The sequence below is a fragment of the Sorex araneus genome, chromosome 6 (genome assembly GCF_027595985.1).
Source record: "Sorex araneus isolate mSorAra2 chromosome 6, mSorAra2.pri, whole genome shotgun sequence".
Taxonomy (NCBI): Eukaryota; Metazoa; Chordata; class Mammalia; order Eulipotyphla; family Soricidae; genus Sorex; species Sorex araneus.
This window is the reverse complement of record NC_073307.1, coordinates 147,831,479-147,856,593: the sequence shown is the minus strand read 5'-3', so window position 1 is coordinate 147,856,593 and position 25,115 is coordinate 147,831,479. Positions and strand designations below refer to the sequence as shown.

General features: G+C 39.8%; 1 protein-coding gene across 7 annotated transcripts in view; it reads left to right on the top strand.

The window, feature by feature from the left end:
* Positions 1–25,115, top strand: part of CKAP5 (cytoskeleton associated protein 5) — a 118,096-nt gene that overhangs the window by 37,809 nt on the left and 55,172 nt on the right. For all 7 annotated transcript variants that reach the window (XM_055142283.1, XM_055142284.1, XM_055142282.1 and 4 more), the window contains exons 5-13: positions 2,512–2,683; positions 3,629–3,761; positions 4,615–4,715; positions 6,653–6,766; positions 15,290–15,394; positions 21,152–21,241; positions 21,352–21,516; positions 22,422–22,550; positions 23,187–23,366. In XM_055142283.1, coding sequence (XP_054998258.1) covers positions 2,512–2,683; positions 3,629–3,761; positions 4,615–4,715; positions 6,653–6,766; positions 15,290–15,394; positions 21,152–21,241; positions 21,352–21,516; positions 22,422–22,550; positions 23,187–23,366 — 1,189 coding nt within the window. The remainder of the gene's footprint in view (positions 1–2,511; positions 2,684–3,628; positions 3,762–4,614; positions 4,716–6,652; positions 6,767–15,289; positions 15,395–21,151; positions 21,242–21,351; positions 21,517–22,421; positions 22,551–23,186; positions 23,367–25,115) is intronic.

Below are 25,115 nucleotides of genomic sequence, written 5' to 3'. Positions count from 1 at the left end.
TAGCCCCCAAGTTAAAACATTATTATTGGTCACTGGGGATGTGGCTCACTGGTAAAGCACATTTCATATATCCATGAGACTTGGGTTCAGTATCCCTGCACTGTAAAACAAAAAACAGAACAACGTTCTTTTCTATGCTGGAGAGATTGCACATCGGGTAGGGCATTTGCCTTGCACGTGGCCGACTGAGGTTCGATTCCCAGCATATATGGTCCCCTGAGCACCACCAGGGGTGATTCCTGAGTGCAGAGCCAAGAGTGACCCCTGTACATCGTCAGGTGTGACCCAAAAAGCAAAAAGAAAAGTTTTGTTGTTTTTTTTAAAGGAAATCATAGAGATCATCTTTTTTTTATTACTATTATCTATGTTTAACTATTTATTCAACCAGTTGTTCTGCTAAATATCACAGGGAGGTAATATCTGAGAAGAATATCCTCATAGTCTAATTTTAACCTGTCATAATAGTAGCTATTATTAAAAAGTTTGTTCATTTGTTTTTTGGGGTTATTGGTAGTTTTTGTTTTTTATTTTTGTCTTCTGGACTACACCCAACTGTGCTCAGGGGTTATTACTCCTGACTCCATGCTCAAAGATCACTCCTGGCATATCTCATATGTGGTGCTGGGGATAGGACCTAGGTCAGCCAGGTGCAAGCAAGCACTCTACCCACTATACTGACCCTTAGTTTGTGTGTGCGTATGTTTTGTTTTGATTTTTGGGTTTTTTTTGGCCATGTCCAGTGGTGCTCAGCGATTAGTCCTGACTCTGCACTCAGGCATTATTCTTGGTAAGCTTGGAAGACCATATGGGGTACTGCGGATTGAACCTGGGGTGGGTTTGTTGTGTGCAAGGCCAACACCCTACCCACTGTGATGTTGCTCCAGCCCACTTTTTGTTTTTGTTTGTGATTGTTGGACTACTGACAGTGCTCAGGACCTACTCTTGATTTTTTGCTCAGGGATCACTCCTGGTGGTCCTTAGCAGTGGTCCTAGGGAGGGATCTAACTAGGACTGGCCACATGCAAGGCAAGCACCCTAACCTTTGCACTTATTCTCTAGCCCTTAGAAATTTTTTTTTTCCCAAAAAATTACTTTGGACTCAAGATATTAAATATTTTTGGAAGACTGTTCTTTGAAGGGGCTGGAGCGATAGCACAGTGATTGGGCTTTTGCCTTTCACGCGGTCAACCCGTGTTCAATTCCTCCGCCTCTCTTGGAGAGCCCGGCAAGCTACTGAGAATATGGAGCCTGCATGGCAGAGCCTGGCAAGCTACCCGTGCGTATTGGATATGCCAAAAACAGTAATGATAAGTCTCTCAATGAGAGACGTTACTGGTACCCGCTCAAACAAATCGATGAGCAACGGGATGACAGTGACAGTTCTTTGAAGAATGATAGCTACATATAGATGTGGTTTTGATAACCTAAGTACCTGAGAACAGATGACTGGATAAAGAAACTATGGTACATCTACACAATGGAATATTGTGCAACTGCAAGTAAAAATGAAGTCATGAAATTTGCTTATAAATGGATGGATGTAGAGAGTATCATGCTGAGTGAGCCAGAAAGAGAGTGACAAATATAGAATGATTGCATTCATTTGTGGGATATTTTTTAAAAAAAAAAAACATAGTATGGACTAATATCCAAGGACAGAACAGGAGCCAGGAGGACTGGCCCATGGTTGGAAGCTTGCCTTGCCACAGTGTGTGGAGGGAGGAGGACAGTTAGGAGAGAGAAGAGACCACTCTGACAATAATAATTGGAAGTGATCATTCGGGACAAGAACTGAGTGCTGGAAGCAGGTAAAGGGATATACATGATAACCTTTTAGTACCTGTATTTCGAGCCTTCATGCCCAAAAGGATGGAGAAAGAAACAGATAGAAGAGGTGGAGGGAAACTGGGGACATTGGTGGTAGGAGATATACACTGGAGAAGGGATGGGTGTTGGAACATTCTATGACAAATCCAATCATAAACAACTTGATAACTATCTCATGGTGATTCAATAAAAAATAAAAATAAATAGATGTGCTTTTTAATTTCATTTTTTGCTGCTGTTGTCTTCAAAAATCAGAACAGGGGGCTGGAGCGATAGTACAGCAGGTAGGGCATTTACCTTGCACGCAGCCAACCCGGGTTCGATTCCCAGCATCCCATATGGTCCCCCAAGCACCACCAGTAGTGCAAAGCCAGGAATAATCCCTGTCCATCGCTGGGTGTGACCAAAAAAAAAATTCTAAAAACAAAATCTAAACATTGTATTTCACTGTGTAATCATCGCAGATCTTATGATAAATTTTTGTTCAAAGGCGGGGTTAATGAACTTATGTTTGCTTTTTACTCATTTTGCTGGCATTACTTAAAAACAGGATATAATAATGATCATGCATATCAATTGGTATTTATATTAATGTACATGTATGGATATATGAGTGAATAATAGCTAATATTTTGCCACACATGTTGTTTGTTGACAGATTTTTTTCTTCATTTTTACTTCTAGTGAATTTGGTTCCAAAATCATCTTGCTTAAACCAATTATCAAAGTGTTGCCAAAACTCTTTGAGTCTCGAGACAAGGCTGTTAGAGATGAAGCCAAATTATTTGCTGTTGAGATTTACAGGTGGATTCGGGATGCTCTGAGACCCCCATTACAAAATATAAATTCTGTCCAGGTGAGACATAATGTTTTCATTGTCTTTGCATGAGATGAAGATGAACAGATTTCTGTCATTGTTGGTATCGTTAATAATTTTCCTTTTAATTCAGATTAGTTGATTTTTCTGAGCACTAGTGAACCATCTCTGCTGTTTTGTCCTGAAAAGTTAAATGCCATGCATTCATTAATCTTAATGATAGTGCTTAATCTTTTTTTTTTTTTTCTTTTTGGGTCACACCCGGCAATGCACAGGGGTCATTCCTGGCTCATGCACTCAGGAATTAACCCTGGTGGTGCTCAGGGGACCATATGGGATGCTGGGATTCGAACCCGGGTCGGCCGCGTGCAAGGCAAACGCCCTACCCGCTGTGCTATCGCTCCAGCCCCAATGATAGTGCTTAATCTTAAGCAATTTTTAAAAATCCCTTCATCATGCAGTTAAATTCATCTTTCAAAATTGCAAATAATTTTGCAAACTATCTCATGAGTATATCTGAATTCATTTTGTTTTATTTTTTGCAGTATGGTGATTGAACTCAGGGACTCATACTTGAAGCATTTGTTCTATCACTGAGCCACATCGGGCCATGGTTTTTGTTTTTATATGAACTGATGAACATGTCCTATATGGAGGATTTTGTTCTTTTAGGGGTGGGATGGGGTTCTGTCTACATTCGGCAGTAGTTACACACCAACAGGGGCACATACCATGCCCCTAGTGCTCTGCAGGGACCATATAAAGTTCCAAGGACCAGACCAGTGTCTGCTGCATGCAAGTCACCCGTCTTAGTTCTATACTATTTCTCTAGCCATTGTGTTCCCTTCAAAAGCCATATAAATAAGATAATAAATTAAAATAATAATAATTAAATATGATAATAAATCTAATACATTAGTAAATATTAAAATTATGTTATCTAATAGCGGATATACACGTATTTTAATATTGTAATTTTTGTAGTTGAAAGAACTAGAAGAAGAATGGGTCAAGTTGCCAACAGGTATTCCTAAACCAACTAGATATCTGCGTTCCCAGCAAGAATTAGAAGCTAAGTTGGAACAGCAACAGTCTGCTGGTGCTGATGCTGATGGAGGTAAGCCACCTTAAACACTGTTTTTTTTTTTAATAAATTTATTTATTTTTAATTAATGAATCACCATGAGGGTACAGTTACGGATTTATACACATCTGTGCTTATGCTTCCCCCATACAAAGTTCGGGAACCCATCCCTTCACCAGTGCCCATACTCCACCACCAGTAAACCCAACATCCCTCCCATCCTCCCCAATCCCATCTCCCCCCACCCCACCCTGTCACTGTGGCAGGGCATTCCCTTCTGTTCTCTCCCTCTAATTAGCTATTGTGGTTTGCAATAAAGGTGTTGAGTGGCCACTGTGCTCAGTCTCTAGCCCTCATTCAGCCCACAACTCCCTTCTCCCACATGGCCTTCGACTACATTATAGTTGGTGATCCCTTCTCTGAGTTGCCCTTTCCCCAGAATGTGAGGCAAGCCTCCTAGCCATGGAGTCAACCTCCTGGTAGTTGTTAAACACTGGTTTTTATACAAATTACTAATGCCTGACCTTTCTACAAGTCACATTTTCTCAGACTGTCATTGAGCACAATGCAGGTTGTCTAACATTAATAAATTCTCCCTTCTGTATTACAATTATATCAGAAGTGTGAAAGAATTAATAACTGGTTCATAAGAATATTCATTCTACTTTGGGGCGGTGGGGAGCTAGGGGTCATACTTGGGGTCATACTCCTGGACTTCCTCCTGGCTCTGTGTTCAGAGATTACTTCTGGCAGTGCTCAGAGAAACAATATTAGGTGCCAGGGATTGAACCCAGGTCAGCCACATGCAGAGCATGTGCCCTACCTGCTTGTACTGTTACTCCAACCTTCAATCCATTCTTAAGTTTTATTTTATTTTCTCTGACAGGTGGTGATGATGGTGATGAAGTACCACAGATAGATACTTATGAACTTTTGGAAGCAGTAGAAATTCTTTCCAAACTTCCCAAGGACTTTTATGACAAAATTGTAAGTTAATAGTTTACTTTGTTTAAGTAACTACTTTTGTATAGAGAATGCTGTGGGGGTCCCTCTCTGGTGCACTCCCATCCTTTATTTTCTGTAGTAGAACCATTCAGTTACTTATACTTCTCTAATTATGTTGTTGTAATTTCTCTCTTTTATTTATTATTCTCTGGTTTTACTTTCAAATATTTCTCAGGTTCATTGTTTTTTTTTTTTCTCCATCCCACTGCCACTGCTTTACACACCCTTTCCCTCAGTTTCTTGACCTTGGCATTTGTTGACATTTTTCTTTTATTGTGGGATGTCTAGCAGCATCTCTATCCTTTCCAAGTCATGATAATCAAAAGTGTCTTTGACTTTGCCAGATGTACCCTGAGACAAACTTATTGTCAATTGAGAAATAGTTTTGTCAAGTCACCATCACCATCATCTCTTACCTTTCATGCTACAGAGGTTTCTTAGACTTCTTGTCTCATCTCTTTCCCGTCATTATCTCACGTGTAATTTGAGGTGAAGTTTTTGATGCACTCAGCTCTTTAGAGCTCCCTCTCTAGCCCCTCTATCTACTAATAAGTGTTAATTTCTACTTAGCACTTATTAGAAAATGAAAATGCCAGTGACACACATTTGCTTATAATAGCACTTTATAGAGTTATGAAGCACCATGAAAATATTTTTGTATATAGATAAAATTTTATGAACAAAATGTTGTAACTGGATGTACAGTTATGCAAATTCCTTTCAAAAATTTTGTGAAGGATAGTTTTTTTTCCCATTTTATTTAAACGCAGTTCATGATGCAGTTGTTACAGGCATTCAATATTCCAACACCAATCTCACCACTGTGACCTTCCCTTCATCAGTGTCCCCATTTTCCTAGCTACTCCTCAAGTCTGCCCTCTAGCAGTCCCAAATAATTTATTTCATATTGCTTGTTACCACTAAATGACTAATGGAACTATCAGAAAATACTTCAGTAAAAGAAAAATTGTGAAAATTGTTATATTTCACCATGGAACATTAAGTCCTTGTCTGGAGGGTTTACTAAGCAGTTGTTGCTAGTTGAGCCTTCTGTGTTAACTTTTTTTTTTGGGGGGGTTACACCCGGTGATGCACAGGGGTTACTCCTGGCTCTGCACTCAGAAATTACCCTTGGCGGTGCTCAGGGGACCATATGGGATGCTGGGATTCGAACCCACGTTGCCTGCATGCAAGGCAAACGCCCTACCCGCTGTGCTATCACTCCAACCCCTGTGTTAGCATTTTTTAATTAACTGAGCTTAGTTGGTTTCTTTGTTACATTCCCATCCAATCTGGTTTGCTCCTACTGGGTTGTAAATATTATAGAGTTTGGAGAGGTCACATATCCCTGAATGGGGCTGTGCACTTCATAAAACCCATAATATTTAACTAGGCAGTGAATATGTTAGCTGCTATTGTGCGGTATGGACACCTACTCCCGGGGGCTTGGAGAAGTACAGGAAAGCGGGGAAGCTGCCTGCCTCAAATCCTAGAAGCCCTAGAGTTCTCAACCAAACAAAACTCGGTGTACCTGAAATTTTTGCAGTTTGATGTCTCTGCCACAAGATAGTTTTTATTGAACTAAACTTACTTAGAAAGATAGAGGGGAAGATGGGAAGGAATACATGTATAAGAGGAATACATGTACAAGAGCAAGCTTGAAAAAGCAAGCAAGCAAGCAAAGAGATATAGTATTAGGAGAACACATAGGCTTAAAAGAATATGTAGCAAATGAAGAGACAAAGAGACAAGAGAGAACTGTCTTGAAAAGTCTTCAATTTTGTTTTTAAGTTTCTCTAGAAAAACTTTCTGAAAACAAATAGTAATTAGTATTTGCATTAGCATTAGCAATATCGGCATACAAGAAATAGACATTTTGCTTTCTTATTTTGCTTCACAAGTAATTGTTTTTCTTGCAGGAGGCAAAAAAATGGCAAGAAAGGAAAGAAGTACTGGAAATTGTTGAAGGACTAGTGAAAAACCCCAAACTAGAAGCAGGCGATTATGCAGATTTAGTAAAAGCATTGAAGAAGGTAAGTTAGTGCTATTTCAGCATTGGCATTCCAAAAACATACCTTGATTTGAAATTTCTCTTCATCAAAAAGTCCTTTTTCTATCACAACTACATTGGATTTATGGTTTTCAATTATAAGCATACCTTTTTTATAGATTGTTTTAAATTATTGTCCTGTTGTCCTAGATTGTCTTGGAAGGATTGATTTTTATCTCTGTTTTATTTTCATTTTGATTTTAAGGATATCATTTACAGGCCTAAGAGATGGTACAGCCAGCCAGGGTACTTGGCCTTGCACAGGGCTAACCAAGGTTCGATCTCTGACATCCCGTGGTCCCCTGAGCACCTCCAGACTTGTCCCAAGAACAAAATGTCATTTCTAATTTGGATGAACCTCTAGTAAAAAAGGTCTCTGTAATCTAAAACCAGATGTTTCAGGGGCTAGAGTTGTATTACAGAGGGTAGGGTATGCTGCTGACTTAGATTCCATCCACAGCACACCAGAAATGATTCTTGAATGCAGAGCAAGGACTAAGTTCTGAGCACAGCCAGGTGTGGTCCCAAAAACAACAGAACAAAAAATCAGAAGCAGATATTCTTGTTTTATAATTCTGTAAAATAAATAGTTTAAATTGGCTCTGTTTTTTGAGGCTAGGGTGTATAGCTCAGCAGTAGAACTTGTACATGTCAGACACTAGTTAAATAGCTAGCACCATAAAAGTAAAGTGAATTAGCTCTATTTAATGGAACAAATATGAAGGTTGTTCTTTTGTTAGGTAGCAAATAAAGCAATACTGCATTATATCAACATGTAAAGGATGTGAGGGTATATAATCAATTTAAAAGCAAGAAAGTACTACAGAAAAAAAAACTTAGGAGTCAGAAAGATAATACAGTGGGTAAGGCTTGAACCTTGGTTCAATTCTCATGACCCGAATATGGTCCCTTGAGCCCATGAGGAGTGTTCCCTGAGCACTGCTGGGTGTGCCCTAAAAACAAAATCTAGAAAAACTTTTAAAAGCTCCTTTTATATTGCTTAGATTCAGCAAAGCTTAATACTGCTGGGGGAGATTTTCATACGTGGTGACTTCTCCTAAAAATATAGATCAGATATTGTGGAGAATAAGGTAGAGAGCTGAGTGTGTGGTTCACATACCAACACACCAGGAGTTCACTATCAATTCCTGGTACACATGGTTCTCTGAACACAGCTAAGTGTGACCCAAAAACAAATACTGTGAATATATTAGGATCAGAGAGGAGTCCCAAGTTCAGTCCATATCTCCGGATGGTCCCCCATGCACCCGTGGGAACATCTCTGAAACACCTGGTTGTGACCCTAAAAGGAATGTGGATATAGTTGTAAAGCTCAGAAACAAACTCTGAAAACATCTTTTTGTTTGTTTTGTTTTGGGGCCAAAGCCAGCAGTGCTCAGGAATTACTTCTGGTTTTGCACTCAAGAATCACTCCTGGCGGTGCTCGGCAGACCATATGGGGTACTGGGGATCAAACCCAGGTCCGCCGTGTGTAAGACAAATGCGCTACTCACTGTACTGTTGCCCTAGCCCCTGAAGATATGTTAAATACAAATTCAAAACTTTGATTTGTCTCCCTTTTCAACCTGAAATTTCCGAGGATGAGAATGTTAACTACTCTAATGCTTATTATTTGTAGTTAGTGATAATCTATAAAGTCTAACAAACACTGATTTAGTGAATACAAATTGCCTTTGGTTTTTTTTAATTTTTTTTTTTTTTTTTTTTGCTTTTTGGGTCACACCCAGCAATGCACAGGGGTCACTCCTGGCTCATGCACTCAGGAATCACCCCTGGCGGTGCTCAGGGACCATATGGGATGCTGGGATTTGAACCCGGGTCGGCCGCGTGCAAGGCAAACGCCCTACCCGCTGTGCTGTCGCTCCAGCCCCTTAAATTTTTTTTTTAATTGAGTCACCATGAGAACAGTTACAGGGCTTTTAGGATCAAGTCTCAGTCATACTATAATCAAACACCCATCCCTTCACCAGTGCACATGGTCCACCACCAAGAACTCCAGCATGCCCCCCCCTCCCACTCCCTCTCTGCCTGTGTGGCAGATGATTTTCACTGTACTCTCTCCTGATTTTGATTACATTCAATTTTTGACAGAAACTCACTATTAATTATTTGGAGTTTTTCCCCCAACAGTCAGACCTATTGGAATGACATCTATTGTCGATAGCAAAGAGCATAAGATGTTGCACGGTTGCAAAAGTGGCCACCCAGTTTTGGGATTCTGGTATTCAGTCCATGTGTATTTCTGCCAGCAGCTGCTACATTCCGAGATTGGTTTGTGTGCCTCTGGGATCATGGCTGTTCAGGAGCAGAGGAGCTGTTCGTGGGTGATCGCTCTGGGTCTCATTTGGGCAGGAGACAGGGCCAGTTCGCCACCCCCCCATCTCGAGATTCCCCATGCTCATCACTGCATGCTGCTACCTCTCTAACCAATTGGTTCTGAACAGTGGCAGTTGCCATGCTGCCGCAAGGGGTAAAGGCCGAGGGACAGAAACCCTTCCCCTCCCGGGGCTGCACGGGGCCGTAGTTCAGTTGATAGTCCAGAAGTATATCTACCAGCAGCTGCTGTGTTCCGAGATTGGTTTCTGTGCCTCTGAGATAATGGATGCTCAGGGGTGGCGGAGCTGTTCCTGAGCGGTTTTTTTGTATATCAGGAAAAGTTTGGAGAAATATCCCAGTCCCACGTACTGGAGCTGTGTTAGTAGAAGCTCAGTGTCGCCAGGGGTCCATCTGGAGAAGCCAGGGACACTGTACCTTCTCCGTCTGGCATCCCGGTGTTGTTGGCCCAGTCTGGGGTCCGGAGCATTCTCCGGCTTGCGGTGCCTGCCGGCCCAGATTCTTCACTGCTGAAATTGCCTTTTGTTTTATGCCACAATCAGTGATGCTCAAGGAAAGAGAGGGTCAGGTAGCATGGGGAGAGTGGCCCCTACATCCAACAGTGTGCTGGGGCTACTTCTGACTCTGTGACTGGGTCACTTCTCGTAGTACTCAGGGGATCATAATCAAACTAGTGTCTGATTTGTACAGGGCAAGTGCCAATACTACTTCTCTAGCCCCTGTAACATTTAGATCACATTTTCAACAACCAAACACATATAATTTGTTTTGTTGTTTAAAGATGTCTTATTTAATATATATGATTCATTAACATGAAAATATCAGCTAATAGCTCTGTAACTCAATTCTTTTTTTTTTTCTTTTTGGGTCACACCCAGTGATGCTCAGGAGTTACTCCTGGTTCTGCACTCAGGAATTACTCCTGGTGGTGCTCGGGGGACCATATGGGATGCTGGGAATCGAACCCAGGTCGGCCACGTGCAAGGCAAACACCCTACCCACTGTGCTGTCGCTCCAACCCTCTGTAACTCAATTCTAAACAAAGCTTATCTAACTTTTTTTTTTTTCACAAGTACATCAGAGACTTTTGGACCCTTTGGAATGCTAGTCTACAGTGCCATTTTATGTTAGTTTATTTTGGTTTGGGGGCAGCATCCGGTGGTGCTCAGGGATCATTCCTGGAGAGGTTTGAAGGACTGGTGTGCTGGGGATTGAACTCGGGTCACTTGCATGCAAGGCCAGTGCCTGACCCACTATACTATACTATTTCTCTAGCCCCTTGGAGGCGTTTTTTAAATGGTGGAGGCATCAACAAAACACAAAAATCAAGACTTTCCACTAAACAGACCATGAAAAAGGTGCTTATTTTCAGCTGAAAGAAGGCAGTGTGTGGCTTTGTTTCATCTCAGCTGGCAGTGAATACATCAGGCAGCTCAGAATTTTTACAGCTCTCTGGGCTTGTCTTTAAAGGAGTGGAACTTGCCACACATATTTTATACTTATAAATGAGGGGTTCTTTTGGGATATTTTTTTGGGGGGTAGAGTGGGGCACACTCGGAGTAAACTCAGGACTTACTCCTGGTTTTGTGCTCAGGGATCACGCCTACAAGGATTTAGGAGACCACATGGGGTGCTGGGGTTGAAACCCAGTAAGCTGCATGCAAGGCAGATGCCCTTTCCTCTGTACTATTGTTCTGGCCCTACTATAAACAAGTTTTAACCAGTAGGTAAACTTGCAAATAGGAAATTAGTGTATAATGAGGATCATTTTCTTATAGTGAACCTTTTGTGCTTTCCTTTAAGTTTGGAAACATGAATCTGGTTTCTCAAAATCTTTTTTTAGTCATCAGCCTTACATCTTGAGAGCCAGAACCCAGGCTAGATAACTTTCCTGTTTTCTACCTCTTAGGAGTGCTAGGGAATCATGGGTTCAACTGCTTGCAAGGCACAAAGCAAGTGCTTTAACCCTTACATCATTTTTGCAGGCTCTGGCTGAAGAACTTAAAAGGGAATTAATTTCATAAAACTGGAGCCTGGGAAGAAAGAAGAGTAAATAGATGGCACTATGACTGGGGAAATGAGACTCTAGTGACCTTGAAAAGAACATCAGATTCTTAGTATATTTTTTAAATCAGGGCTATTATTGCTCTGTCAGGGAATTTTCAGTGTCCCAAATAAAAGCTTTTTTTTTTCTTATCATTAATATTTGATGTTCTCTGCATGCATTTTCTTGGGATATTAGCTTTTCAAATAAAGACTGTTGTTCTATAATTTTCATGGTACTGTGAATTTAAATGGAATCTCTCACTGTATTCAACAAAAGGCTCACAGACTTTATATTTGGGTAGATAGAGGCAACATATTTTGGTGACATCCAGTTTAGCAGAAGACACTGAATAGTAGCACAGTGGGTAGGGTGTTTGCCTTGCATGTGGCTGACCCAGCCCGGGTTCGATTCCTCCGTCTCTCTCGGAGAGCCTGGCAAACTACCAAGAGTATCCCGCCTGTACGGCAGAGCCTGGCAAGCTACCCATGGCGTATTCAATATGCCAAAAATAGTAACAAGTCTCCCAGTGGAGATGTTACTGGTGCCCGCTTGAGCAAATCGATGAACAATGGACTACAGTGCTACATGGTAGAGTAGGGACTTTCAGTGAAAGGCTGCACATTAAATATAATTTGGTGAGTGAAGTATTTGAAAAAGTTAAAAATTCGTCTCAGTTATATAAATTAACATGAAACTTGACATTTTCATTTTTGTATCTTACATTTGATTTTACTGACCAGGTAGGGACATCAAAACTAAATGGAAGAGAAGAAGATTGAAGAATTGAATTAGACTAATCCCTTCTTCCTTCATTGTCTCTTCTATGGCACAACTAATTTCCCAATATTTTTCTTTATTACAAAAAGTAAAGAACTCTGAATTTAGAAACTACTAATGGTCTGACTAAAAGGCATTTTTTCTTCTTAAATTCTTTTTCATAACCCGATTAAACATATTTTGTAGGCTGTACTGTTTTTACAGGTTATACTTTTTTATGCTTTTTTGGGGGGGAGTCTTACCAACATTGCTCGAAAGCCTAGTAATACTGACAATGCCAAGCATGAATAGTGCTTGGAATACAACCATCGGTACATAGAGGGGCATCAGTACTGGATACTGAGCTTGGACCTCATATAAGGCATGCACTCTAGCCCTTTGAACTCTCAAGATCCCCAATCCCTATGGTACTTTTAAAAGATGTCTTCCTTATTTCCTCCCTCCTATTCTTCAGATAACTTAGAAGTTATTTTGCCTATCAACTATGAATGTTGATTTTCAAGGTTTTTAATTATATAATATAATTGCTTGACTTTCTTCGTGTTCTAAACTTTTTTTCATTAGGTCTTTTGATTCTCCCCTCCCCCCTGCCCTCCTGCCTTGATTACTTATAATTATCATTTTTTAAATACAGTAATTATGAACTTAATTGATTTCTTCCTTTGTCAACCGTGTTTTTGTATACTTGCTATTAACTAGAGATTAATATTACTAAAGAGAAATACTAATTGTGACACCAGGAATATATCTCAGGCAGCGCACTTGCCTTGCGCATGTGAGGCCATGTTTTCAATCACCAGCACCACCATAAAAGGAAGAGGGAAAGGAGAAAAAGGCGAGATAAATAGTATTTAATAATTACTTAAAGCACACCACAAACCTAGATTTATGGAAAAAAATAATTGTAGAATGCTTTCCATTTAGGGGCTGGACAAATAGTATAATAGGTAATTCATTTGCCTTGCATGTGGCCAACCTGGGTTTGATCCCTGGCATCCCATATGGTCCCACAAGCACCACCAGAAGTGATTTCTTAGCGCAGAGCCAGGAGAAAAACCCTGCGCACTGCCCCAGCAAAAAAAAATCAAAAAGGAATACATTTCATTAGATTCCCTTATAGTTAATATTGTGAGCTCAAGCTTAATTTCCATAGTTGAAAGTCACTGAGTCTTTTTATTCTTTGTGTTTTCACGCACTGTTTTTCTTAAAAGCACAAGTTGTACTGGAGAGATAATGTATAGCATGTTAAGGCGCTTTCCTTGCGTGTAGTTGATCTAGGTTCAGTTCCCAAAACCATATAAAGTCCTTCAAGCACCACCAGGTGTGATCCCTGAACACAGAGCCAGTAGTAATCCCTGAGCACTGCCTGGTGTGGCCCAGAAATTAAACACAGACTCATATATTCTCCACTTCTCATTCTTAGTTGGAAACTAGTCAAAATTAGGTCTGATGAATATTGATAGGAAGGTATGATACCAAGTGTCTAGTCTGTTACTATCTTTGCATTCATTCAATGTTTGCCACCTTGAACTCTAATAGACTCACAAGATCACTTTCAGTACTTAACCAATAGGATCTCCAGCATCTCAGCTTCAGCTGCTGTTGGTTTCTGCTCTAATTGTGGGTAGGGAAATGTATTTTCCTAAAAATGTGCTTGAGTGATGACTTTTATTTAGAACAGTATAACAGAATCACCTTTTGAGCTATGTTAAAATATTAGAATTTCTTAGAATGGAGTCTGGCATCTAAATAGTATATGAGAGGTATAGTAAGTAGTAATCTGAGTATTTACAAATGCTACTAGTGAGTTGAATACAGAACTGGAATTTTTTCTTCTTAGATTTACACAAATTAAAGATTCGGTAAAATGTTAATTAAGATCCTGATCTTTTCAAAAGGATAATATATTTGCCATAACATGTTTTGAGGGAGTATATGCTTTTTAAAGAAAGCAAAGGCTTTTTTAAAAAAACTGGTTTTTGTTTGAGGGCCAGACCTAGTGATACTAAGGGGTTACTCCTGGCTCTGGGCTTAGGAATCTCCTTGCGCCACTAGGGAGAGCATATGGGATGCCAGGCATTGAACCCGGGTCAGCCATGTGCAAGGCAGATGCCCTCCTCATTGTACTATCACTACGGCCCCAGAAAGCAAAAGCTTTTACAGCATGACCATTCACTATAACTTTAAGCAAATTTATCACTTCTTGTTTTTTGAATGCTATTTGGTCGGGGGGGAGAGGGGAAGGCTGAGGGTTTTGAGTTTTACTTACCTGGCAGTGCTCAAAATCTGACTCTGTTGTTCAAGAGCGACCTCTGGCTGTGCTCAGGGGACCTCACGTAGTGCCAGAGATTTGAACCAGAGTCTGCCTTTATAACTGCATGCAAAGCAAATGTCTTATCTCCTCTGTCTCTCCGTCCCCCTTTTTAATTTTTTAATTAAATTTTTAGTTATTTATTTTGGATTTTGGGCCATGCCTCATGATGTTCAGGGATTACTCATGGTTCTGCACTCAGGAATCACTTCTGGTGGAGCTCACGGGACCATATGGAATGCTGGTCATCAAACCTGGGTTGGCCACATGCAAGGCAAACACCCAGTCCATTGTACTATCTCTCTGCCACTCTTGCCCCCCCCAACAGACACACACCCTTTTAATTTTTGAAAACTACAAAATTGAGATGATAATATTAATATCTACTTTCTAGGGTTAGGTTGAAAATTAAATAAGATTACAAAATTTCCAGTGGATTATGGCCTCTCTATTTTTAATAAAATTTCATTTATTTTCTTAGCATGTAGAGAGTAATGTAGGTGCCAGCTAGAATGTCATTGTTTAATATGTGTTATGGGTGTTTTAATTCATGGAACACCACCACGTATGTCCCAAACACCAAGTAAACAACCACAACACAAACACAAAAGATACTTTTTTTAGGGGGAGGGGGTGTCACACCCAACGATGCACAAAGGTTACTCCTGGCTAATGCACTCAGGAATTACTCCTGGTGGTGCTTGGGGGACTGTATGGGATGCTGGGAATTGAACTGGGGTTGGCCACATGCAAGGCGAACCCCTACCCGCTATGCTATCACTCCAGCCCCACAAAAGCACTGCCAGGAGTGATTCCTGAGTGCAAAGCCAGGAGTAACCCCTGAGCATCACTGGGTGTGACACATAAAAGCAAAAAAAAAAAAAAAAAAATTTTACTTAAAAGAATAAATTTCAGGGCTGAATTGCTTGTACAGGGATGAGGAACTTGGCCTTACATGCAGCAGACCTCAGTTCTATCACCAGCACCATTTACTTTCTTTTTTTATTTCTTTACAGGTTGTTGGAAAGGACACCAATGTCATGTTGGTGGCTCTGGCAGCAAAATGTCTTGCTGGCCTGGCTATTGGGTTAAGGAAGAAATTTGGACAATATGCAGGACATGTAAGTAACACTTCTTTTTAAATCATAGTAACATTATCAAGAATGCCAGGCTTAGTTTGTTTTATGCTTTTTATACAACTCTTTTGCATAGATCTTCATATATCATGCAGAGTTTCTAAGTTATGTAAGTCATCAACATAGTTCCTTACTTTTCAGCAGAAGATCAGTTATATTTAAATTTATTAGCTTTACGTAGAAAATCGGGCACTTGGCCTTATGTACTTATTTAAGTTGATTTATTGCTTATCACTAGCTTGTTTTGTTCTTAGAACACTGAAGCATAATATATATATGAAACTCTAGCTAGTAAGGGTGAGTGGGAAAAATAATGCCCCAAAGATGTCTTACTGGTAGATCATCTGCCTAGCAGGGATGAGACTAAAGAGTTCAGTTTCTAGTATCCATTCCACTGCCATCTGAGATTGATCCAGAAGGTACTGCTGTTTGGGATCCCCAGCATATGACAGCTGTTAGTACAATCCCTGGTAATTGCAAGAACAGCAGCAGCAAAGAGAAGGAGGAAAAACAAAAATGAAAGACATTTACAATTTTGTTGAATTTCAGGAGTTTAGCTTTGTTCATCTACATTGTGTAGCTATCACCACCTCCGCAGTAGGAAAAAAATCTTTTTTTTTTTTTCAGATGCAGGATATACAGAAACATAGTAAGGGAACAGGGAACAACACATGGCCAAACTCATCAGGAGATTTTGTTTATAGGAAGGGAGGGTGGCTGGGAGGGAAGCAGGTACTCTGGCAGTGGGTCTGGTATTGGGATGACGTATGCATAAAAAGTACTTTTAACAATATTGTAAATCTCAGTTCTTCAGTAAAAGTAATTTTAAAAAGGAAAGAAAAAAAGCCAAATAAAGCTAGAAGTGAAATTTATGTGATGTGTTTTGTAGTATTTTTCTATTTCAGAAAATAATAATTATACTTAAGGCATTTTGAATCATTGTTGATATATCAGTTTAACTTTGGGGAGGGCACATTCCTTGTTCTGTGCTCAGGGGTCACTCCTGATGGAGCTCAGGGCACCATATGAGGTGCTAGATATCAAGTCCAGGTCAGCCCCATGCAAACACCTTACCTACTATACTATATCTCCAGCCCTTAATTTATTTCTAAGATCACCAGACTGGAGACATCCTTGTTGCATACACTATTTTCTTTTTTTCTTCCTTTCTTTTTTTCTTTTTGGCTGAGGAGCACACCCAGCAATGCTTAGGGGACACTCCTGGCTCTGTAACTCAAGAACTACTCCTGGTGGGTTCAGGGGATCCCATATGGGATGCCAGAGATCGAAACAGGTTGGCTCTGTGCAAGGCAAGCATCCTATCTGCTGTACTATCTTTTTGGCTCCTATACTGCTTTCTTCATGTAAATTTGGGAGCAATCAAGTTTGATAATTTTAATCACTGTCATCCCATTGCTCATCGATTTGCTCGAGTGGGCACCAGTAACATCTCTCATTGAGAGACTTATTGTTACTGTTTTTGGTATATCCAATACGCACGGGTAGCTTGCTAGGCTCTCCTGTGTGGGCTTGATACTCTCGGTAGCTTGCAGGGCTCTCCGAGAGGGGCGGAGGAATTGAACATGGGTTGGCCGTGTGAAAGGCAAAAGCCCAACTGCTGTGCTATCGCTCCAGCCCAATTGCTGTGCCATCGCTCCAGCTGAATTTTAATAGATTATTAAATTATTAAATTTAATAAATTAGATTTCTTTTCTCTTGAACTGTGGCATCAGTTAGTAAGCCTCTAGATGCTCAGTTATCCCTGAGGATTGAAAATTGACCTCAAGGGTTTAACTTACTAGCTAGTTGATGTTTGAGTTTCTGGATTGATTTAAAAGTCTCCTTATAGTAGCCAGTGTGAACCTAGGATTTAACCTCACATGAATTACAGTATTTGAAGCTTCCTTACTCATACATTAAAAATAATTTCAGAGAATACAACTGAAAAAAATAACAGCCAAATAAAACATGACCTTTTGTTATACAACTTGAAGATAATCTCTGTGTGTTATGTTTTTTAAATTATTTATTTAACTAAAGAACTATGATTTCAAAGTTACTGATAGTTGAGCTTTAGGTATATAATATTTCAACACTAATTCCACCACCAGTGTCAACTTCCCTCCATCAGTGTTTCCATACTCTGTCCCCACCCGTCTCTTCTCACACACCCGCACACCCCCACCTGCCACCTTAACAGACACATTACAGTGTTTGGTGTTTGCTGCTTAAGACTTATGTTTTCAGTGTTGTTGAGTGTGTATGTTAATTTTGAGGGTTCCTTCCTAAAAATTGTCTCATATGCATTGTTGGTATTGAGCATGTTCAGCATTTCTTTTAGTTACAACGAACTTTTTTTTTTTTTTTTTGCTTTTTGGGTCACACCTGGCGATGCACAGGGGTTACTCCTGGCTCTGCACTCAGGAATCACTCCTGGCGGTGCTCAGGGGACCATATGGGATGCTGGGGATCGAACCCGGGTCGGCCGCGTGCAAGGCAAACGCCCTACCCGCTGTGCTATCACTCCAGCCCCCTACAACGAACTTCTTTTGACTATATATATTAAAGTAAACTTTCAGCTTTTTTTAGCTGCTAAAATATCTTGTTTTATGAGTAACTCTTAATAGTCACTAACTCCAAATATTAAAATATTTTTTATATTTCTCCATATTCCTTCTGATCAGTATAGCTTCTGTGATAATTTGGGGATAATTGTTAGAAAACAAACCTAAAAAATGGTCACAGGCTGGAGTATGTGCTTTGCATGTAGGAGACCTAGGTGTGATGCCTGACATTTAAGCACTGCTCGGAGCAACCCCTGAACAGTGAGCTGGGAATAGTTCCCAAGCACTGCCAGATGGGGTCCAGAAACAAAACAAGATGTTATTAGAGGCCATTGACGTGGCTCTTTCTTTCTTTCTTTCTTTCTTTCTTTCTTTCTTTCTTTCTTTCTTTCTTTCTTTCTTTCTTTCTTTCTTTCTTTCTTTCTTTCTTTCTTTCTTTCTTTCTTTCTTTCTTCCTTCCTTCCTTCTCTCTTTCTTTCTTTCTTTCTTTCTTTCTTTCTTTCTTTCTTTCTTTCTTTCTTTCTTTCTTTCTTTCTTTCTTTCTTTCTTTCTTTCTTTCTTTCTTTCTTTCTTTCTTTCTTTCTTTCTTTTGCTTGTTTGCTTTTTTGTTTTTGGGAAACTCCTGGCAGTGCTCAGTGCTTACTCCTGGCAGTGCTTTGGGGACCATATGTAGTACTGGGGAGCAAACCCAAGTCAGTTACATGTAAGGTAAGTGCCTTACTCATTGTATTAACTCTCCTGCCTCTTGACCTTAATTTAGTTTCTTTTGGACCTTAATTTACCTGTTAACCCAGTGTGGCACTCATATATTAGGTACGAATAAGTACAGATTAAATAAAATAGGCATTTAGTGAATTTGTGGTAGTTTTCCATAGTTAATTTTTTTAAACTCCTATTTAATGATCTTGGTTCTTGGATAAGAAGATATAATTGTGATTTTTAAATTGCTCTCGAGACTGGAGAAATAGTATAGTGGGTAGGGCTCTTGCCTTGTAGGTAGCCAACCCAGGTTCTATCCCTGGACCCCTGCTATGAGTGATCCCTGAACACCCCCAGGTGTGGGCCAAAAACCAAAAATAATAACAATAATAAAATTGGTATGGTTTCTGGTACTATTCCTTTTCTCTTTAAGTGAAGGGGTAGTAGACATCCAAATATAGAGATGCATATTAGAGTCTTGGATGGGAAATAAGATTTATATACTATACTTATTTGCCTATTCTAAACATACCCATTTGAGAATCATTTTATCTAATAAGAGGTATAACTGATATAAATGTTGACATGGTTACATATAAGGTATAAAAGAAGTGAGAGATATTGCTACAATAGTTCCTTCATATGATTTTTGTGTCCTTCAAAAAAGGAAATAACTTTTTAATTATGTGGAAACCGCATAATTAATGGCTTGGTGGTTTGTAATGAAATCCCAGAATCTCAAACAAGTAAGGCATGTGCTCTTACCACTTGAGCAACATCTCTTAACAAGACAATGGCTTTTTCTTTTTTTTTATCAGGGCCTCCTCAGCAGTGTTAGTGGTCCTGATGCCACTCCTGCTAATTAGTCCTTGGAGATTCAATGCTGCTGGGACCTAGTAATGCCAGAAAATGTATCTCTTAAAGTATATGATTCAGTGGTGTTAGTATAGTCACAGGGTTGTATAATTATGATAATGCTGCGTAATCCCAGAACATTTCAATACCACAAAAAGAAACGATGCCTATTACTAGTCACACTTCATTCCTTCTCCCCCTAGTATCTGACAACCACTAATCTTTCTGCCTCTGGATTTGACATCTTATTGTTGTTTTTTTTGTTTTGTTGTGTTTGGGGCAACATCCAGTAGTGCTCCTGGCAGTACTCAGGACACCATACAATGTTGGGAATCAAACAAGGGCATCCAGCATGCAAAGCTATAGGCCTTGAGCAGGCTCCCAGGCCCAGATAATCATTCATAGAATCATATTTACATGATCTTGTGTGACTGTCTTCTTTACCTTTGCAAAATGTTTTCAAGGTTTGCCCATGTTGTAACAGTGTTTTTTTTTTTTAACTTAACACCCTCCTTCTGCTCCCCCCCCATACCTTAGTATTGTTAATGTTTGTGGTTGCAGTGACTAGGGATTGCACACACCTGACTCTAGTACTCATAATCTCTCTTTCTTCCTTTCTTCCTTTCTTCCTTCCTTCCTTCCTTCCTTGCTTTCTTTCTTCTTTCTTTCTTTCTTTCTTTCTTTCTTTCTTTCTTTCTTTCTTTCTTTCTTTCTTTCTTTCTTTCTTTCTTCTTCCCTCTTTCTTTCTTTCTTTCTTTCTTTCTTTCTTTCTTCTTCCCTCTTTCTTTCCCTCTTTCTTTCCCTCTTTCTTTCTCTTTCTTTCTTTCTTTCTTTCTTTCTTTCTTTCTTTCTTTCTTTCTTTCTTTCTTTCTTTCTCTCTTTCTTTCTTTCTTTCTTTCTCTCTTTCTTTCTTCCTCTCTTTCTTTCTTTCTTTCTTTCTTTCTTTCTTTCTTTCTTTCTTTCTTCTCTTCTTTCTTTCTTTCTTTCTTTCTTTCTTTCTTTCTTTCTTTCTCTCGTTCTTTCTTTCTTTCTTTCTTTAAATTTATTTATTGAATCACCGTGAGAACAATTCCAAAGCTTTCGGGTTTAAGTCTCTGTCATACAATGATAAAACACCTGTCCCTTCACCAGTGCACATTTCCCACCACCAAAAACCCCAGTATACCCCCCATCCCACAACATCCCCCACTTGTGTGACAGATGATTTCCACATCACTCTCTCTCTCCTTTGATTACATTCAATATTTCGACACCAGATCCACCATTATTACTTGGTATTTTCCCCAATACTCAGACTACCAAAAATGCAACATTCAGCAATTTGTTTTCTATTGTTGATTATGAATGTTTTCTATTGTTGATATGATGTCATGCGGCCGCAATACTGGCCACGCAATTTTGAAATTCTGAAATTTTAATAATTAAATCTTGATATATTTCTGCCAAAAGCCATTGGTTTCTGAGGTTCATTCATGTGTCTCTGGGATCATGGCCATTAAGCAGCTTAATCAGTAGCCAGAGGGGCCATTTGTGAGCGGCGACTCAGGGTGTCACTGGGGCAGGGGAGGACAAGGTTTATTTCTTTTTTATTGCCATATAATATTACAACTATTTACTTTTAAAGGTTGTGCCAACCATTTTGGAGAAATTCAAAGAGAAGAAACCCCAGGTGGTACAAGCCCTGCAGGAGGCAATTGATGCCATCTTTCTTACTGTAAGTGAACAGTACAAGTTTGTGGTTTTGTTGAAAGTAAATTTTGTTAGTGTAATATTTGGTGTTTCTTCCAGTTGCAAAAGCTGACTGAACACATTTTCTTTCTAAAGACCACACTCCAGAACATCAGTGAGGATATTTTAGCGGTGATGGATAATAAAAATCCAACCATCAAGCAACAGACATCTCTTTTTATTGCAAGAAGCTTCCGCCATTGCACTGCTGCTACCCTGCCAAAGAGTTTGCTAAAGCCCTTCTGTGCTGCTCTACTAAAGGTATAGATTTTCTTTTAAATTGGAGGAAAGTTTTCTTCCTTTTTTAATTAAAGAACTGTGATTTACAATTATTGACAGTTGAGTTTTAGGTATACAGTATTTCAGCACCAATCCCATTACCACTGTTTGCATCCCTCCACCAGTGTTCCCATGTTCCTCTCCACCCACAACCCTCACCCCGTTCCAGCTTGTCAACTTGACAGGCATATTACAAAGTTCCAGTGATTGCAACTTATTTTCATGTTTTCAGTGTTGTTGAGTCTGTGTTTTGGATATATGGAATACCACTCTCCCATATCATCAGTATAACTGATGTCCTGGTGCTTGTTCGCCCTTTACTCTTCGTTCTCTTCTTCCACCCTAGATGAAATTGAGAGAATGTGTTTTACTTAGGAAGGGTTTAGTTTTCACTTTACCCATACATTGTTGTACAATTGAATCTGGACTAGCATAGGAAATGAGGGAGTATTGGAAGGTCATTTGAATGTCAGGCTTTTTAGATAGAAGGAAAGGGAAAGGGAAGCATACGTTACTTTGCCAAATGCTTTACCAAACATGTTCATCACCCAAAAAGAATTTGTGAAAGAGTAACTGCTAATTGGCTAAAAAGGGGTAGGGACATATGCTTAGTTTGGGTGAATTGTCAAAGGAATTTGTTTTGTTTTGGGGCCACACCTGGTGGTACTAAGTGCTTACTAGTGTCTGTGTAGAGGGATCACTCCCGGTGGGCTCAGGGGACAGTATAGGATGCCAAGGATTGAACTAGGATCAGCCTCATGCAAAGCAAGCCCCGTCTCCACTGTACTATCTCTCTACCCCCCTCAAAGTAAATTCTTTATTCTATGGCTATCACTTAAAATCAGTAATAAAGTATTAATACCTTTTTGCTTACTTCTGGACTACAGCACATCAATGACTCTGCTCCTGAAGTGAGAGATGCTGCATTTGAAGCTTTAGGTACCGCTTTGAAGGTGGTTGGTGAGAAAGCAGTAAACCCCTTCCTCGTCGATGTGGACAAACTCAAACTCGATAGGGTTAGTACAGGATTCTAATAAGATTAGAAAATAATGTTCTTTGACTGCATTCTGGTTTTGTCTCTTAAAGTAGTAGTGCTTCCTGCATCCTTTTGGCCATAATTTCTTTTTTCTTAATTTCTTCTTGTCAGAATTTCTTTATAAAAAAACATATGCATATATAACATTATAACAGTAGATTACTTAAAGCTGAATGAATAATCTGTAGAGAATGTGAAACAACGCTTTTATTTATTTATTTTTGGGTCACACCCGGCGATGCACAGGGGCTACTCCTGGCTTACTTTACTCAGGAATTACTTCTGGTAGTGCTCAGGGGATCATATGGGATGCTAGGATTTGAACCCGTGTTGGCTGCATGCAAGGGAAATGCCCTACCCACTGTGCTATTTCTCCAGCCCCGAAACAACGCTTTTAAATGAACTTTTTAAATTATAATTTATGTAGGAATAAAAAGTAATACATTATTAATGTATTGTCTGCTATCATAAGGTCTAGATCATTTATCTTTGTTATAAAAGAAACTTTGCTCTCTGATTTCTTGTGTAGTTGTGGTTTAGAAGTGTCTGATTAATAATGTAGTGATTTTGAGTCAAAGCGGGGCTTAATGATGTTCATCTCAATTTTCATCTCCAGATCAAAGAATGTTCAGAAAAAGTAGAGTTGGTACATGGGAAGAAAGCTGGACTAGCAGCTGATAAAAAGGAGCTGAAGTCTGTGCCAGGAAGAACTGCTTCTGGGGCTGCGGGAGATAAGGACACAAAGGATGTTTCAGCACCCAAACCAGGGCCCTTGAAAAAGGCACCTGCTGCCAAGGTTAATAGATAACTTGGAAAATCATTGTATCACTGTCATCCCATTGTTCATCGATTTATTCGAGCGAGCACCAATAATGTCTCTATTCCTCCCAGCCCTGAGATTTTAGCAGCCTCTCCTAACTCGTTTTTCCCAGCGATTGGATTGGAGGCTCTTTCAGGGTCAGGGGAATAAGACTTATCATTACTGTTTTTGGCAATCAAATACACAGGCTCTGCCTGTGCGGGTGGGATACTCTCAGTAGTTTGCCGGGCTCTCCAAGGGGTATATATATATATTTGCTGCTTCTCGGTCCGGAAACTGGCCTGGAGTGTGGCGGTGGTTGGGTAGTGGAGGTCGGCTGCTGGGCCTGGGTCCCTTGGGGCGGGGAGGGTTCTCACCCGCCCTGCTCTGGGGTGCCCTGTGTGAAAATTGCCTGGCACAGAGTCCCAACTTTGAAAATATGGCTTAAGACATCATATTTTAGAATGTTTAGAAAATCCGCTTTAAAAATCATACAAGTATGAGTCTCAGCTTGATGTTCTTTCGATACTATTTCTTTTGAGAAACTGTCTCATCACCCTACTTAAAACACAGCAGAATGTCTCTGTACAGGGCATAGTGTTCAACATTGGTTATTTGAAACATTCATAGAGATAAAAATGGTATAAAGCTACATGAGTGCATTTTAAAGGATTGGAAAGTATCATTGAATAATGAGCTACAGTGGTGAGGCACTTAGCACTAATAATATCACCGTGGTCATTTTTCTGATGCTGCCGAATCATATCACAGAGTCTCCCTGCAGTCCAAATATTATCACTTTTGAACAGTGAGAAAAGGTGAAAATGCCCAAGGGTAGATAATGACATTCTTTTTTTGGATTCTAATTTTGTGGATTCTTGAGCATGAAGTGATCTACTACAGATGCAAAATGTTTTCTTGCCCTGAATTCCAGCATGGAGTTAGATTTTGAGAATGGATATTTAGTGAGTATCATTGTTGAAGCGTAATAATATTCTCATTTAAATATCATAACCCTTGAAAAAAGTGTTTTATGACCTCTGTTAGTTTTAAAAAGAAAAAAGTTAAGAGTCAAAAAGGCAGAGTCCTGGGCCACAGTGATATTACAGTGGAGAGGGTTCAATCATACTTGTGGTTCGATCCCTAGTATCCTTTATGGTATCCCAAGCCTCACCAGGAATGATTATTGAGCGTAGAGCAGGAGTAAGCCCTGAGCACCACCAGGTGTCTGTCAGAAGAACAAAAAAATAATAATAATAAAAGGAGTTTTATTATTATTGTAATTCACTTTTTTTTTTTTTTTTGCTTTTTGGGTCACACCCGGCATTGCACAGGGGTTACTCCTGGCTCTGCACTCAGGAATTATTCTTGGCGGTGCTCAGGGGACCATATGGGATGCTGGGAATCGAACCCAGGTTGGCCACGTGCAAGGCAAATGCCTACCCTCTGTGCTATTGCTCCAGCCCTATTGTAATTTACTTTGATTTTGTTTGTTCCATCTCCTGACAGTGTACTGTTTCTTTGTTTAGTTTCTAGTTTTTATGTTTGGTTTTGTTGTTGGGGGGCGGTATTTTTGTTTTGTTTTTGGGACCACACCTGGAAGTGCTCAGGACTTACTCCTGGTTCTATAGTATATTTGTTAACTGCATTTGCAGAATTAGGAAGTGCGAACCCAGGTGTCTGTAACTATATGTATTTTTTTACATATGTAAATACGTATGTAATTGGGGGGTTTTTTTTGTTTGT